Below are 17,500 nucleotides of genomic sequence, written 5' to 3' on the forward strand. Positions count from 1 at the left end.
TCTGTCCACTGGTTTGAAAGAGGTGTGTGTCTGAATGAATGCCCCAACCAGTTCTGTTCACTGGTTTGAAAGAGGTGTGTGTATGAATGAATACCCCAACCAGTTCTGTCCACTGGTTTGAAAGAGGTGTGTGTATGAATGAATACCCCAACCAGTTCTGTCCACTGGTTTGAAAGAGGTGTGTGTATGAATGAATACCCCAACCAGTTCTGTTCACTGGTTTGAAAGAGGTGTGTGTATGAATGAATACCCCAATCAGTTCTGTCCACTGGTTTGAAAGAGGTGTGTGTATGAATGAATACCCCAACCAGTTCTGTCCACTGGTTTGAAAGAGGTGTGTGTATGAATGAATACCCCAACCAGTTCTGTCCACTGGTTTAAAAGAGGTGTGTGTATGAATGAATACCCCAACCAGTTCTGTCCACTGGTTTGAAAGAGGTGTGTGTATGAATGAATACCCCAACCAGTTCTGTCCACTGGTTTGAAAGAGGTGTGTGTATGAATGAATACCCCAACCAGTTCTGTCCACTGGTTTGAAAGAGGTGTGTGTCTGAATGAATACCCCAACCAGTTCTGTCCACTGGTTTGAAAGAGGTGTGTGTATGAATGAATACCCCAACCAAATCTGTGAGCTGAGTTTTTAACATTATATAGGGATTTTGCGTGATGTGAAGATATGAAAGGAGAGAGTACTATTACCAAATATACTGTATGAATATTTTACTGAGGTACTAGAGATGTGATATTGTAACAATGTATGTAGAGTATAATGTGTTACTAGAGATGTGATGATGTAACAATGTATGTAGAGTATAATGTGTTACTAGAGATGTGATTATGTAACAATGTATGAATATTATACTGAGTTACTAGAGATGTGATGATGTAACAATGTATATAGAGTATAATGTGTTACTAGAGATTTGATAAAGTAACAATGTATGAATATTATACTGAGTTACTAGAGATGTGATGATGTAACAATGTATATAGAGTATAATGTGTTACTAGAGATGTGATGATGTAACAATGTATGTAGAGTATAATGGGTTACTAGAGATGTGATGATGTAACAATGTATATAGAGTATAATGGGTTACTAGAGATTTGATAAAGTAACAATGTATGAATATTATACTGAGTTAATAGAGATTTGTTAATGTAATATGTTATTAGTGACTTTCAGATAGCATTTTAATAATGTGGTGTCTTAGTATTTTGAAGTGTTTTTGAATACAAGGTCACATAAGGAAAAGAGGAATTGAGACTCATCATATTAGAGGCTGCCATCTGTTGTTTGGGTTAAAGATAAGCTTCCTGTGGACAAATAGATAAGCTGCCTGTGAAAATGAACAGAACTCAAACAGGCTGTAAGGGACATTTGGGACAGAAAGAGTAGACAGTACAAGTCAAAAGTTTGGACACGCCTACTCATTCAAGGGTTTTCTTTATTTGAACTATGTTCTACTATCAAATAACACATATGGAATCATATAGTAACCAAAAAAGTGTAAAACACATTTTAAATAATCTAATTAGCCGGCCTTGCGTTGATGACAGCTTTGCACACTCTTGGCATTCTCTCAAACAGCTTCATGAGGTAGTCACCTGAAATGCATTTCAATTAACAGGTTTGTTTTGTTAAAAGTTAATTTGAGGAGGCAGGGGTGGTATACAGAATATAGCCCCATTTGGTAAAAGACCAAGTCAACATTATGGCAAGAACAGCTCAAATAAGCAAAGAGAAACGTCAGTCCATCATTACTTTAAGCCGTGAAGGTCAGTCAATGTGGAACATTTCAAGAACTTTGACAGTTTCATCAAGTGCAGTCACAACAAACATCAAGCACTATGATGAAACTGTCTCTCATGAGGACCACCACAGGAAAGGAAAACCCAGAGTTACCTCTGCTGCAGAGGATCAGTTCATTACAGTTAACTGTCTCTCATGAGGACTGCCACAGGAAAGGGAAACCCAGAGTTACCTCTGCTGCAGAGGATACGTTCATTACAGTTAACTGTCTCTCATGAGGACAACAACAGGAAAGGAAAACCCAGAGTTACCTCTGCAGCAGAGGATCAGTTCATTACAGTTAACTGTCTCTCATGAGGACTGCCACAGGAAAGGAAGACCCAGAGTTACCTCTGCTGCAGAGGATCAGTTCATTACAGTTAACTGTCTCTCATGAGGACTGCCACAGGAAAGGAAAACCCAGAGTTACCTCTGCTGCAGAGGATCAGTTCATTACAGTTAACTGTCTCTCATGAGGACTGCCACAGGAAAGGAAAACCCAGAGTTACCTCTGCTGCAGAGGATCAGTTCATTACAGTTAACTGTCTCTCATGAGGACTGCCACAGGAAAGGAAAACCCAGAGTTACCTCTGCTGCAGAGGATCAGTACATTAGAGTTAACTGTCTCTCATGAGGACTGCCACAGGAAAGGAAAACCCAGAGTTACCTCTGCTGCAGAGGATAAGTATTATAGTTACCAGCCTCAGCGATTGCAGCCCAAATAAATGCTTCACAGAGATCAAGTAACAGGCACATCTCAACATCAACTGTTCTGAGGAGACTGCATGATTCAGGCCTTCATGGTCAAATTACTGCAAAGAAACCACTACTAAATGACTCCAATAATAAGAAGAGATTTGCTTGCACCAAGAAACACAAGAATTAGACATTAATAAAACGATGAAAATGTGTCCTTTGGTCTGATGAGTCCAAATTTGACTTTTTTGGTTCCAACTGCAATGTCGTTGTGAGACACAGAGTAGGTGAACGGATGATCTCCGCGTGTGTGGTTCCCACCGTGAAGCATGGAGGAGGAGGTGTAATGGTGTGGGGTGCTTTGCTGGTGACACGGTCTGTGATTTATTTAGAATTCAAGGCACACTTAACTAGCATGGCTTCCACAGCATTATGCAGTGATACGCCATCCAATCTGGTTTGCACTTAGTGGGACTATCATTTGTTTTTCCACAGGACAATGACCCAACACACCTCCAGGCTGTGTAAGGGCTATTTGACCAAGAAGGAAAGTGACAGAGTGTTGCATCCGATGACCTGGCCTCCACAATCACCCGACCTCAAACCCAATTTACATGGTTTGGGATGAGTTGGACCGCATAGTAAAGGAAAAGCAGCCAACATGTGCTCAGCATATGTGGGAACTCCTTCAAGATTTTTGGAAAAGCATTCAAGGTGAAGCTGGTTTAGAGAATGCCAAGAGTGTGCAAAGCTGTCATCAAGGCAAAGGGTGGTTACTTTGAAGAATCTTAAAACATAAAATATATTTTGATTTGTTTAAAACTTTTTTAGTTACTACATGATTCCATATGTGCTATTTCATAGTTTTGATGTCTTCACTATTGTTTTACAATGTAGAAAATAGTAAAAATAAAGAAAAACCCTTGAATGAGTAGGTGTGTCCAATCTGTGGACTGGTTCTGCATGTCAATGCAACAGGTTCATCATGATTAGATTACAAGAAAGGGACTTTGGGATTGTTTACTTTAGAAGGTGCCTATTCCGCTTAATGGGACACTGTATCATCTGAAGTATGATTCTGTTTAATGGGACACTGTATCATCTTAAGTGTCTGAAGTATGATTCTGTTTAATGGGACACTGTATCATCTGAAGTGTCTGAAGTATGATTCTGCTTAATGGGACACTGTATCATCTGAAGTGTCTGAAGTATGATTCTGTTTAATGGGACACTGTATCATCTGAAGTGTCTGAAGTATGATTCTGTTTAATGGGACACTGTATCATCTGAAGTGTCTGAAGTATGATTCTGCTTAATGGGACACTGTATCATCTGAAGTGTCTGAAGTATGATTCTGTTTACACATGGTTTTATCAAGACTTCTTTCCCAAGATGCAATAAGCTCGATTAAGATGAAGACTTTTAGGACTGATTAGTATATGTTAATTTTCTTTCTTCCAGGCTTGATGGAAATTCCTATATCAAGTTTTCTGATGAGTTTACCAATGATTTGGTCACGTCTGCTCCTGCTCCCCCTCTCTGACGCTTGAGGTTGCCAGACGACTCATCATTACTCACACCTCTCACCATCGTTACGCGCCCCAGCGCTTCATCGGACTCACCTGGACTCCATCATGTCATTGATTATCTACCCTATATCTGTCACCCCCTCCAGTTAATTTTCTGCGTCTGCATTGATGTTGTTTTGTTTCTCCTGTCCAGACGCCGTTCCTGTTTTTCATGTCTGTTAATCCATTAAATATTCATTCCCTGTACTTACTTCTCGTCTCCCAGCATCTGGCATCACAGAGTCATTACAGATTGTGTACATTTCCTTTTTAAAGACTTACTGAGGCATTTAACAGTTAGTGACAATGATGTAATTAATATACAGTATAAATATACCTGGATCAGGCTGTTTTTTAATTGATTTTTATTGAACCTTTATTTAACTGGACAAGTCAGTTAATTAAAAACAACATTTTATTTACCATGATTCCCTAGGAACAGTGGGTCAACTGCCTTGTTCAGAGGCAGAACAACATATATATTTTTCTTCCGGCTCCGGGGATTCAATCTAGGAACCATTCGGTTATTGGCCCAATGCTCTAACCACTAGGCTACTGCCGCCCCTTAGGATACCTATCTCCCTGCTGTTAACTTCTCGTGGGTAGGGGGCAGTATTTTCACCTCCGGATGAAAAGCGTGCCGAAAGTAAATTGCCTGTTATTCAGGCCCAGAATTTAGGATATGTATATAATTAGTGGATTTGGATAGAAAACACTCTCAAGTTTCCAAAACTGTTAAAATAATATGCCTATGAGTATAACAGAACTGATATGGCAGGCGAAAACCTGAGAAAAATACATCTAGGAAGTGGAATTGTTTTCATGTCGCTGTTTTTCAACTCAATACCAATAGAGAATCCAATGGGTTAGGAATCCGATTGCAGTTCCAATGGCTTCCACTAGATGCTTTTATTTTGAAAAACGATGTGTGAAAAGCAATTTTGGTCAGAGGACAGAGGAAGTTTGCAGACCTGATTTGACGCACTCTTTGTTATTTTTCCTTTCTATTGAAAACGGTATTGTCCGGTTAAAATTTTTATTGATTATAAATACAATTAACAACCTGAGGATTAATTGTAAGTGTAACTGGGAGTCTGTGAGTGCAACCATATGAAGATCATCAAAGGTAAGTGATTCATTTTATCGCTATTTCTGACTCCTCGACTTGGCTGGTAATGATTGTATGTTTTTTTTTTTTTTACATGGGGCGCTATCCTCAGATAATCTCATGGTATGCTTTCGCCGTAAAGCCTTTTTGAAATTTGACACAGCGGCTGGATTAACAAGAAGTTAATATTTAAGGAAGATCCCTCATTATTTGTTTGTACAAATGTTGCATAAAGGGAAATTGTCCTTTTAATCCAACCACGGTGTCAGATTTATAAAATGCTTTTCGACAAAAGCATACCTAGCCCAGAACATACCTAGCCCAGATCATAGCCCAGTTGACAAATTATCCAAACAGTGACCAGCCAAGCAGAAGCGTTACAAAACTCAGAAATATAGATAATATTAATCCCTTACCTTTGATGATCTTCATATGGTGGCAATCAGAAGACATTCATTTACTCAATAAATGTTCATTTTGTTCAATAAAGTCTCTTTATATCCAAAAACCTCAGTTTTGTTCGCACTTTTTCTTCAGTAATCCACAGGCTCAAATGCAGTCAAAACAGGCAGACAAAAAAATCCAAATTGTATCCGTAAAGTACATAGAAACATGTCAAACGATGTTTATATTCAATCCTCAGGTTGTTTTTGGCCTAAATGATTTATATATTTAAACAGGACAATAACATTGTCACTATAAAAGGTAAACAAGAAATGCACTCTCTCGGGATTGCGCATGAAAAAGCTCTGCGACACGGTAGGGTCCACTCATTCAGACTGGTGTTACTCCCTAATTTATAAGAATACAAGCCTGAAACGATTTCTAACGACTGTTGACATCTAGTGGAAGGCATTGGATCTGCAAATTGAGTCCCAAATCAATGGATACTGTAATGGCATTGAATAGAAAACTACAAAATCTCCCCCAAAATACTTCCTGAATGGATTTTTCTCAGGTTTTCGCCTGCCAAATCAGTTCTGTTTTACTCACAGACACGATTTCACCAGTTCACCAGACACCAGTTATATGCATATCATATCATATCATCCAAAATTCTGAATGCTGCCCCCTACCCTAGAGAGGTTAAGAAATGTACTGAAAACCCCAGTGTAAACCTTGTACACAAAATGTTTGAAACGTCTTTTAAGATACAGAAGAACGGGGAAAGAATGGGGAAATAAACACTCACTTAATAGGGTTGAATGACCTCCGACCTCTATTCTGACTTTCTGGTGAGGCCTAATCACCCTCACCAGAAAAGCTAGAGACATTGGGTGAGATTTAAATGTAAGATGTAAACACTGATAATTAGGTAGAAGATTATAAATTAAATCAGATTGGTCACATACACGTTTTATCAATAGTCCTATGTGTGATTCAGACCATGAGGAGGAGAGAGAGAGAGAGAGAGAGTGCTGCCCCTGAATGAGGGAAACCTGTCTCCAGTCCATATTACTATATCTTGAATTACCTTATGGGATACAATTATTTCCTTATGGAGTTATCAAGGTATGTCATTTGATTGTATTTGTTTTTCTGATTTGTTTATTTTTTACTTAACCGGCAGTGTTGTTGTTGTTTTGGACGCATAAAACACGATGTGAGTCATGTGTCAAAAGGGAAGAAGTGTATTGTGGTTGTTGTTCTTGGTTGTTGTTTGAATTGTGGTTTTTGTTTTGTTTGTTGTATGATGTTTTGTTTGTTTTATTTTTTTCTTGCTTAAAAAAAAAATCTCTCCAGATTGGTTCTGCTATATGGTCGGGATTTCTCCCTAAGGGTTAGCCCTCTACCAAATCTGACCCTGTAACTCTGCAGTGAGGTCGTCAATGTTACAGGGGGAGTATAAGCCAATTTGATAAAATGTTTTTAACAGTGTGTTGTTATTCTATTTGACATTTGTCTTAGACATTTCTATTAAGAATATTGGTGGTAATAATTTGTCATACAGTAAATAGTTTGTCTGGTTTCAGGCTTTTAATTTCGAAAAATGACGTTTTAAAGCCATTTGAACAATTATAACAATTTTAACAATAGTTATCACAGCGTAATACAAGGAGGGAAAGTGAGGGAAAATGTTGTTGTCTGAAGAGGTAGCATTTAATTGTACACAGCATCTCCTCTCACTCTATCTTGGTTCGTGCAGGTGACTGTGACCTCCTCCTCAGACCAATTGACAGTACGCCCAGAACATTGTTCTGGGAACCAAAATGAGTATCTCAATTTCAAGGTCCCAGATTTGAGAGAAGAAACCTTGTTAGTTATCAGTCAGTCAGTCACTTGCAGGAACCAACGTTGATGATGAATAATGAATCATGTAAATCATGCTTATATGAATTATTTGGACAGCCGTATATTAGAGATCTAACGGGACTGCCCCGGCAGAGCTCCTGACCGATGTGTACTATGTTGCATGAAGTTTGTTGGAACCTCTCCAGCTTGCTGATAATAAAGAATGATTCATTTAAGTTTGACTTTGAGTCCCTGGTGGTAATTTCCACGACAACGCAAATAATATTATGTTGTCACATCAGCACGGCAATGGTTGTAATGGAGACCCTGTTTGGTTTGTGCAAGTGCGATTGATAGGTGAGACCGGCATGTTTGTGTGTCCGTGTGTTTGTGTTTGTGTGTCTGTGTGTGTGGCAAGGGCTCAGCATGCTTTGTGTGTGTCCACTACAGATGAGGATGAGTGTGTGTATTTGTGCATCTGTGTGTGTGGAAGCGCGCGCGTGTGTGTGTGTGTGTGTGCGTGTGTGTGTGTGTGTGTGTGTGTGTGTGTGTGTGTGAGTGTGTGTGTGTGTGTGTGTGATGCGAGGATCTCAGCTTAGCTTGTGTGTGTGTGTGTGTGTGTGTGTGTGTGTGTGTGTGTCCACTACAGATGAGGATGAGTGTGTGTGGGTTCCTTCGGTGCGCAGCCCTCTAGGCATGTGCACAAACACACCTGGTCAATACACCTGTCTGTCAGGGCTTAGTAACAACCGAACAACACTGCGCCCGGCACAAATGAGACGGCTGAGGCCATGCTAGCCCTGACCCCTGAACCTGCCTGACCTCTGACCCCTGACCTCTAACCCCATGACCCCTATCTTTTGGCTACATTCCAATCCAGACGTCTGCCTGAACTCACAGCTGTACCCATCACTTCATATAGCAGCAATCTGATGCCTGACTGAGCTGTAAGTCCAGAACAGACTATGGGAGGCGCACAGTACTACATAGAGCCATGACTAAATGGAACTCTATTCCACAGTTCTACATAGAGCCATGACTACATGGAACTCTATTCCACAGTACTACATAGAGCCATGACTACATGGAACTCTATTCCACAGAACTACATAGAGCCATGACTAAATGGAACTCTATTCCACAGTACTACATAGAGCCATGACTAAATGGAACTCTATTCCACAGTTCTACATAGAGCCATGACTACATGGAACTCTATTCCACAGTTCTACATAGAGTCATGACTACATGGAACTCTATTCCACAGTTCTACATAGAGCCATGACTAAATGGAACTCTATTCCACAGTTCTACATAGAGCCATGACTACATGGAACTCTATTCCACAGTACTACATAGAGCCATGACTAAATGGAACTCTATTCCACAGTTCTACATAGAGCCATGACTACATGGAACTCTATTCCACAGTACTACATAGAGCCATGACTACATGGAACTCTATTCCACAGAACTACATAGAGCCATGACTAAATGGAACTCTATTCCACAGTACTACATAGAGCCATGACTAAATGGAACTCTATTCCACAGTTCTACATAGAGCCATGACTACATGGAACTCTATTCCACAGTTCTACATAGAGTCATGACTACATGGAACTCTATTCCACAGTTCTACATAGAGCCATGACTACATGGAACTCTATTCCACAACAAGTAACTCACACCAACAGTACAGTTTGATTAAACAAGAAATACACCTTATGGAACAGCGGGGACTGTGAAGCAACACAAACAAAGACAAGTGCATATAAACACAAGATAACATACACAGTATACACTCATGTACACATGGATTGTGTGTTGTAGATAAGTGGTAGAAGAGTAGAGGCCTGAGGGCACACACTTATTATGTTGTGAAATCTGTTATCAATGTATTGTAATGTTTTTAAAACTGCCTTCATTTTGCTGGAAGAGGAAGAGTAGCTGCTGCCTTGACAGGAACTAATGGGGATCCAGAATAAATACAACTACAGCTACGTAGCACACAGCCATTGGTTGAAGCAATGCAACGACTGCATTGTAGTCGGACTGGAACGTGACCCCGTACCCTAAACCAGTTTGAACTATGACCCCAACACATCGTCTTGCATGCGGCAGAACTAAGACTCGGGGTGCGTCCCAATAATCCCTCCTCTCTCGTGAAGTGTACACTTGTTCACTTTCCTTCACTGATCTCACACTAGCATGCCTCCACCAATCCAATGCTTTTAGTTTTGAAGTAGTGAATGAGTGTACACTTCAGAGGAAAGGAGGGAGCAGTGTCCTCATGAGTGGAATGTTTCTTAATGTTTTTTATAATTTTTAATGTAAAAAATCCAGTGTTTCTATTTTAAACGTTGTTGTTATATTACACTCTAATGTGATATAAAGTGTAGTATTGGAATGAAACTGACATGGTACATGTGTCTTCTATTTAGACAGTCAAATAGCGATGGATCTCTCAGAGAAAACGATGCAGAGGAAATATATGACATTTTAAGTGCGGCCCTCCGGACCAGGTTGAAGATCAAATGCGGCCCACTTGGCAAAATGAGTGTGACCCCCCTGATCTAGACTGTTAGAGAGGTCACTACCCTTACTGATCTCAATGCTACTTCCTCAAACAGAGGTTACTGTTGTGCCACTGCAAACCGCCTCATAAGGACAGGTCTAGGTTCAGTTTGACTGTGTAAGCCTGGATAATGATGATCAGTAAGGGACTATGTAAACTGATCTGAGTGTGGTGCTTATATCATAGTAGGGACTTTCCTCTATTGCCGTAGATACCGTTATTCCACCGGCAGCTTCCTCTTTGTAGTGCTGAGGCCCAAATGACACCCTATTCCCTGTATAGTGCACTACATTAGACCAGGGCCCATAGTGCACTGTGTAATAGGTTGTCATTTGGGATGCATGCTAGGATGGTTACCATGGTAACATTTTTAGCACTGGTGTGCTGTGGGTTTCTGGGTGTTTTAATCTCCACCTCAACTTCCTCTCTGTCAACATGTCTTCATTTGTAACTTAGTTAGTTGGTATCTGACGGTAAACCATGTCAACAACTTGTATCTACTGTGTACATGATAAGGATGTGACAGTTTTCATTTGTGTGTTGTGTTGGTGTGGTGTGTTGTGGTGTGTTGTGGTGTGTTGTGTTGTGTGTTGTGGTGTGTAGTGTTGTTGTATCGTGGTGTGTTGTGGTGTGTTGTGTTGTGTGTTGTGGTGTGTAGTGTTGTTGTGTTGTGGTGTGTAGTGTTGTTGTGTTGCGGTGTGTTGCAGTGTGTTGTGGTGTGTGTTGTGTTGCGGTGTGTAGTGTTGTTGTGTTGTGGTGTGTTGTGTTGTTGTGTTGCGGTGTGTAATGTTGTTGTGTTGTGGTGTGTAGTGTTGTTGTGTTGCGGTGTGTAGTGTTGTTGTGTTGCGGTGTGTAGTGTTGTTGTGTTGCGGTGTGTAGTGTTGTTGTGGTGTGTAGTGTTGTTGTGTTGCGGTGTGTAGTGTTGTTGTGTTGTGTTGTGTTGTGTTGTTGTGTTGCGGTGTGTAGTGTTGTTGTGTTATGGTGTGTAGTGTTGTTGTGTTGTGGTGTGTAGTGTTGTTGTGTTGGTGTGTAGTGTTGTTGTGTTGTGGTGTGTAGTGTTGTTGTGTTGGTGTGTAGTGTTGTTGTATCATGGTGTGTAGTGTTGTTATATCGTGGTGTGTAGTGTTGTTATATCGTGGTGTGTAGTGTTGTTGTATCATGGTGTGTAGTGTTGTTATATCGTGGTGTGTAGTGTTGTTGTATCATGGTGTGTAGTGTTGTTGTATCATGGTGTGTTGTGTTTGTATTTATTAAGGATCCCCATTAGTTCCAGCCAAGGCAGCAAATCAAATCAAATCAATCAAATCAAATTTTATTTGTCACATACACATGGTTAGCAGATGTTAATGCGAGTGTAGCGAAATGCTTGTGCTTCTAGTTCCGACAATGCAGTAATAACAAGTAATCTAACTAACAATTCCAAAACTACTGTCTTGTACACAGTGTAAGGGGATAAAGAATATGTACATAAGGATATATGAATGAGTGATGGTACAGAGCAGCATAGGCAAGATACAGTAGATGGTATCGAGTACAGTATATACATATGAGATGAGTATGTAAACAAAGTGGCATAGTTAAAGTGGCTAGTGATACATGTATTACATAAGGATACAGTCGATGATATAGAGTACAGTATATACGTATGCATATGAGATGAATAATGTAGGGTAAGTAACATTATATAAGGTAGCATTGTTTAAAGTGGCTAGTGATATATTTACATCATTTCCCATCAATTCCCATTATTAAAGTGGCTGGAGTTGAGTCAGTGTCAGTGTGTTGGCAGCAGCCACTCAATGTTAGTGGTGGCTGTTTAACAGTCTGATGGCCTTGAGATAGAAGCTGTTTTTCAGTCTCTCGGTCCCAGCTTTTATGCACCTGTACTGACCTCGCCTTCTGGATGATAGCGGGGTGAACAGGCAGTGGCTCGGGTGGTTGATGTCCTTGATGATCTTTATGGCCTTCCTGTGACATCGGGTGGTGTAGGTGTCCTGTAGGGCAGGTAGTTTGCCCCCGGTGATGCGTTGTGCAGACCTCACTACCCTCTGGAGAGCCTTACGGTTGAGGGTGGAGCAGTTGCCGTACCAGGCGGTGATACAGCCCGCCAGGATGCTCTCGATTGTGCATCTGTAGAAGTTTGTGAGTGCTTTTGGTGACAAGACAAATTTCTTCAGCCTCCTGAGTTTGAAGAGGCGCTGCTGCGCCTTCTTCACAATGCTGTCTGTGTGAGTGGACCAATTCAGTTTGTCTGTGATGTGTATGCCGAGGAACTTAAAACTTGCTACCCTCTCCACTACTGTTCCATCGATGTGGATAGGGGGGTGTTCCCTCTGCTGTTTCCTGAAGTCCACAATCATCTCCTTAGTTTTGATGACGTTGAGTGTGAGGTTATTTTCCTGACACCACACTCCGAGGGCCCTCACCTCCTCCCTGTAGGCCGTCTCGTCGTTGTTGGTAATCAAGCCTACCACTGTTGTGTCGTCCGCAAACTTGATGATTGAGTTGGAGGCGTGCGTGGCCACGCAGTCGTGGGTGAACAGGGAGTACAGGAGAGGGCTCAGAACGCACCCTTGTGGGGCCCCAGTGTTGAGGATCAGCGGGGAGGAGATGTTGTTGCCTACCCTCACCACCTGGGGGCGGTCCGTCAGGAAGTCCAGTAGCCAGTTACACAGGGCGGGGTCGAGACCCAGGGTCTCGAGCTTGATGACGAGCTATGGGTACTATGGTGTTGAATGCCGAGCTGTAGTCGATAAACAGCATTCTCACATAGGTATTCCTCTTGTCCAGATGGGTTAGGGCAGTGTGCAGTGTGGTTGAGATTGCATCGTCTGTGGACCTATTTGGGCGGTAAGCAAATTGGAGTGGGTCTAGGGTGTCAGGTAGGGTGGATTTGATATGGTCCTTGACTAGTCTCTCAAAGCACTTCATGATGACGGAAGTGAGTGCTACGGGGCGGTAGTCGTTTAGCTCAGTTACCTTAGCTTTTTTGGGAACAGGAACAATGGTGGCCCTCTTGAAGCATGTGGGAACAGCAGACTGGTATAGGGATTGATTGAATATGTCCGTAAACACACCGGCCAGCTGGTCTGCGCATGCTCTGAGGGCGCGGCTGGGGATGCCGTCTGGGCCAGCAGCCTTGCGAGGGTTAACACGTTTAAATGTGTTTAAATGTCTTACTCACCTCGGCTGCAGTGAAGGAGAGACCACATGTTTTTGTTGCAGGCCGTGTCAGTGGCACTGTATTGTCCTCAAAGCGGGCAAAAAAGTTCTTTAGTCTGCCTGGGAGCAGGACATCCTGGTCCGTGACTGGGCTGGATTTCTTCCTGTAGTCCGTGATTGACTGTAGACCCTGCCACATGCCTCTTGTGCCTGAGCCGTTGAATTGAGATTCTACTTTGTCTCTGTACTGACGCTTAGCTTGTTTGATAGCCTTGCGGAGGGAATAGCTGCACTGTTTGTATTCGGTCATGTTACCAGACACCTTGCCCTGATTAAAAGCAGTGGTTCGCGCTTTCAGTTTCACGCGAATGCTGCCATCAATCCACGGTTTCTGGTTAGGGAATGTTTTAATCGTTGCTATGGGAACGACATCTTCAACGCACGTTCTAATGAACTCGCACACCGAATCAGCGTATTCGTCAATGTTGTTGTCTGACGCAATACGAAACATATCCCAGTCCACGTGATGGAAGCAGTCTTGGAGTGTGGAGTCAGCTTGGTCGGACCAGCGTTGGACAGACCTCAGCGTGGGAGCCTCTTGTTTTAGTTTCTGTCTGTAGGCAGGGATCAACAAAATGGAGTCGTGGTCAGCTTTTCCGAAAGGAGGGCGGGGCAGGGCCTTATATGCGTCGCGGAAGTTAGAGTAACAATGATCCAAGGTCTTTCCACCCCTGGTTGCGCAATCGATATGCTGATAAAATTTAGGGAGTCTTGTTTTCAGATTAGCCTTGTTAAAATCCCCAGCTACAATGAATCCAGCCTCCGGATAAATGGTTTCCAGTTTGCAAAGAGTCAAATAAAGTTCATTCAGAGCCATCGATGTGTCTGCTTGGGGGGGGGATATATACGGCTGTGATTATAATCGAAGATAATTCTCTTGGTAGATAATGCGGTCTACATTTGATTGTGAGGAATTCTAAATCAGGTGAACAGAAGGATTTGAGTTCCTGTATATTTCTTTCATCACACCATGTCAGGTTAGCCATAAGGCATACGCCCCCGCCCCTCTTCTTACCCGAAAGATGTTTGTTTCTGTCTGCGCGATGCGTGGAGAAACCCGTTGGCTGCACCGCCTCGGATAGCAGCTACTCTTCGGATAGCAGCTACTCTTCCTGGGGTCCAGCAACATTAAAGCAGTTTAAAACATTACAAAACATTCACAACAGATTTCACAACACACCAAGTGTGTGTCCTCAGACCCCTACTCCACTACCACATGTCTACAACACACTAAGTGTGTGTCCTCAGACCCCTACTCCACTACCACATGTCTACAACACACTAAGTGTGTGTCCTCAGACCCCTACTCCACTACCACATGTCTACAACACACTAAGTGTGTGTCCTCAGACCCCTACTCCACTACCACATGTCTACAACACACTAAGTGTGTGTCCTCAGACCCCTACTCCACTACCACATGTCTACAACACACTAAGTGTGTGTCCTCAGACCCCTACTCCACTACCACATGTCTACAACACAAAATTAATGTGTACTTGTGTGTATAGTGTGTATGTTATTGTGTGTGTATGCGTGTCTGTGTGTATGTTTGTGTTGCTTCACAGTCCCTGCTGTTCCATAAGGTGTAATTGTATCTGTTTTTTAAATCAAATGTGACTGCTTACATCAGTTTCTTGATGTGGAATAGAGTTCCATGTAGTCATGGCTCTATGTAGTACTGTGGAATAGAGTTCCATGTAGTCATGGCTCTATGTAGTACTGTGGAATAGAGTTCCATGTAGTCATGGCTCTATGTAGTACTGTGGAATAGAGTTCCATGTAGTCATGGCTCTATGTAGTACTGTGGAATAGAGTTCCATTTAGTCATGGCTCTATGTAGTACTGTGGAATAGAGTTCCATTTAGTCATGGCTCTATGTAGTACTGTGGAATAGAGTTCCATTTAGTCATGGCTCTATGTAGTACTGTGGAATAGAGTTCCATGTAGTCATGGCTCTATGTAGTACTGTGCGTCACCCATAGTCTGTTCTGGACTTGGGGACTGTGAAGAGACCTCTGGTGGCATGTCTTGGGGGGTATGTATGGCTGTCTGAGCTTTGTGCCAGTAGTTCAAACAGACAGCCTGGTGCTTTCAACATGTCCAGTTATCTCACAAATACAAGTAATGAGGAAGTCGATCTCTCCTTCACTTAGAGCCAGGAAAGTTTGACACACACATTATTAGCGTTCACTCTCTGTGTACAACAGAAGGCCAGCCGTGCTGCCCTGTTCTCAGCCAATTGCACTTTTCCTACAGTAAGTCCCTCTTTGTGGCACCTGACCACACGACTGAACAGTAGTCAAGCTGCGTCAAAATTAGGGCCTGTAAAACCTGCCTTGTTGATAGTGCTGTTAAGAAGGTAGAAACTAGGGCCTGTAGGACCTGCCTTGTTGACAGTGTTGTTAAGAAGGTAGAAACTAGGGCCTGTAGGACCTGCCTTGTTGACAGTGTTGTTAAGAAGGTAGAGCAACACTTTATTATGGACAGACTTCTCCCCATCTTAGCTACTGTTGTATCAATATGTTTTGACCATGACAGTTTACGATCCAGGGTTACTCCATGCAGTTTAGTCACCTTCACTTGCATAATTTCAACATTATGCATTTGAAGATTTATTTGAAGTTTAGGGTTTGGTGAATGATTTGTCCCAAATATAATGCTTTTAGTGTGTGAAATATTTAGGACTAAATGATTCCTTGCCACCCATTTTGAAAGTCACTGCAGCTCTTTGTTAAGTGTTGCAGTCATTTCAGACTCTGTAGTAGCTGACATATATAGTGTTGTGTCATCCTCATGCATAGACACACTGGCTTCACTCAACAGTATGTCAACTGCTCGGCCTCCGACCACATGGCACTGCAGAGTGTTGTAATGGCTTTCTTCCTGGGAAGGAGAGGCGGACCAAAACCCAGCGTGGTTCTAGTTCATGTTTTTTAATAAGAAAACTCAACATGAACACAATACAAAACTATAAACGTGTCAAAACCGAAACAGTCCAAACTGGTGCAGAAACACTAAGACAGGAAACACAAAATAACTATGGTCAGAACGTGACAAGTGTAGTGGTTACGGCCCAGTACATCACTGTTACCAGTCTTCCTGCCATCCAGGACCTCTATACCAGGCGGTGTCAGAGGAAGGCCCAGTACATCACTGTTACCAGGCTTCCTGCCATCCAGGACCTCTATACCAGGCGGTGTCAAAGGAAGGCCCAGTACATCACTGTTACCAGGCTTCCTGCCATCCAGGACCTCTATACCAGGCGGTGTCAGAGGAAGGCCCAGTACATCACTGTTACCAGGCTTCCTGCCATCCAGGACCTCTATACCAGGCGGTGTCAGAGGAAGGCCCAGTACATCACTGTTACCAGGCTTCCTGCCATCCAGGACCTCTATACCAGGCGGTGTCAGAGGAAGGCCCAGTACATAACTGTTACCAGGCTTCCTGCCATCCAGGACCTCTATACCAGGTGGTGTCAGAGGAAGGCCCAGTACATCACTGTTACCAGTCTTCCTGCCATCCAGGACCTCTATACCAGGCAGTGTCAGAGGAAGGCCCTAAAAATTGTCAAAGACTCCAGCCACCCTAGTCGTCGACTGTTCTCTCTGCTACGGTACCAGTGCACCAAGTCTAGGTCCAAGAGGCTTCTAAACAGCTTCTACCCCCAAGCCGTAAGACTCCTGAACATCTAATCAAATGGCTGCCCAGACTATTTGCATTGCCCCCCCCCCCCTCCTTTACACTGCTACTACTCTATTTTATAATCTATGCATAGTCACTTTAATAACTCTACCTACCTCAATTACCTAGACTAACCGGCTGTCCCCGAAAAGAGACTCTGTACCGGTACCCCTGTGTATAGTCTCGCTATTGTTATTTTACTGCTACTCTTTAATTATTTATTGCTTGTGTTCCTTATTCATATTTTTTTAAGTATTGTTTAATATAAAAAATGTAAACAGCATTGTTGGTTAGGGCCTGTAAGTCAGCATTTCACTGTATTGTGTGACAAATAACATTTGATTTGATGTCATTAGTAAACATCTAAAAAAGTAAGGGGCCTAGAATTCCTTTAAAAAGTAAGGGGCCTAGAATTCCTTTAAAAAGTAAGGGGCCTAGAATTCCTTTAAAAAGTAAGGGGCCTATAATTCCTTTAAAAAGTAAGGGGCCTAGAATTCATTTAAAAAGAAAGGGGCCTAGAATTCCTTTAAAAAGTAAGGGGCCTAGAATTCCTGATTCTACCTGGATTATGTGTCTCTGTGTTCTGTTGGACAGGTAACTCTTTATCCACACTATAGCAG

General features: G+C 42.3%; 2 protein-coding genes across 2 annotated transcripts in view; both read left to right on the forward strand.

Moving 5' to 3' along the window:
• LOC149978700 (uncharacterized) overlaps nucleotides 1–7,638 on the forward strand; it is a 22,348-nt gene extending 14,710 nt beyond the window's left edge. Inside the window, exon 6 of the mRNA XM_090195175.1 lies at nucleotides 3,950–7,638. Coding sequence (XP_090051301.1) covers nucleotides 3,950–3,955 — 6 coding nt within the window. The 3' untranslated portion in view covers nucleotides 3,956–7,638. The remainder of the gene's footprint in view (nucleotides 1–3,949) is intronic.
• The window catches only part of LOC110519495 (adhesion G protein-coupled receptor E5), a 237,587-nt gene that overhangs the window by 56,461 nt on the left and 163,626 nt on the right, over nucleotides 1–17,500 (forward strand). The gene's annotated exons all lie outside the window — the stretch shown is intronic.

The sequence above is a fragment of the Oncorhynchus mykiss genome, chromosome 13 (genome assembly GCF_057628025.1).
Source record: "Oncorhynchus mykiss isolate SJ-2025 chromosome 13, ASM5762802v1, whole genome shotgun sequence".
In the NCBI taxonomy this organism is placed as follows: domain Eukaryota; kingdom Metazoa; phylum Chordata; class Actinopteri; order Salmoniformes; family Salmonidae; genus Oncorhynchus; species Oncorhynchus mykiss.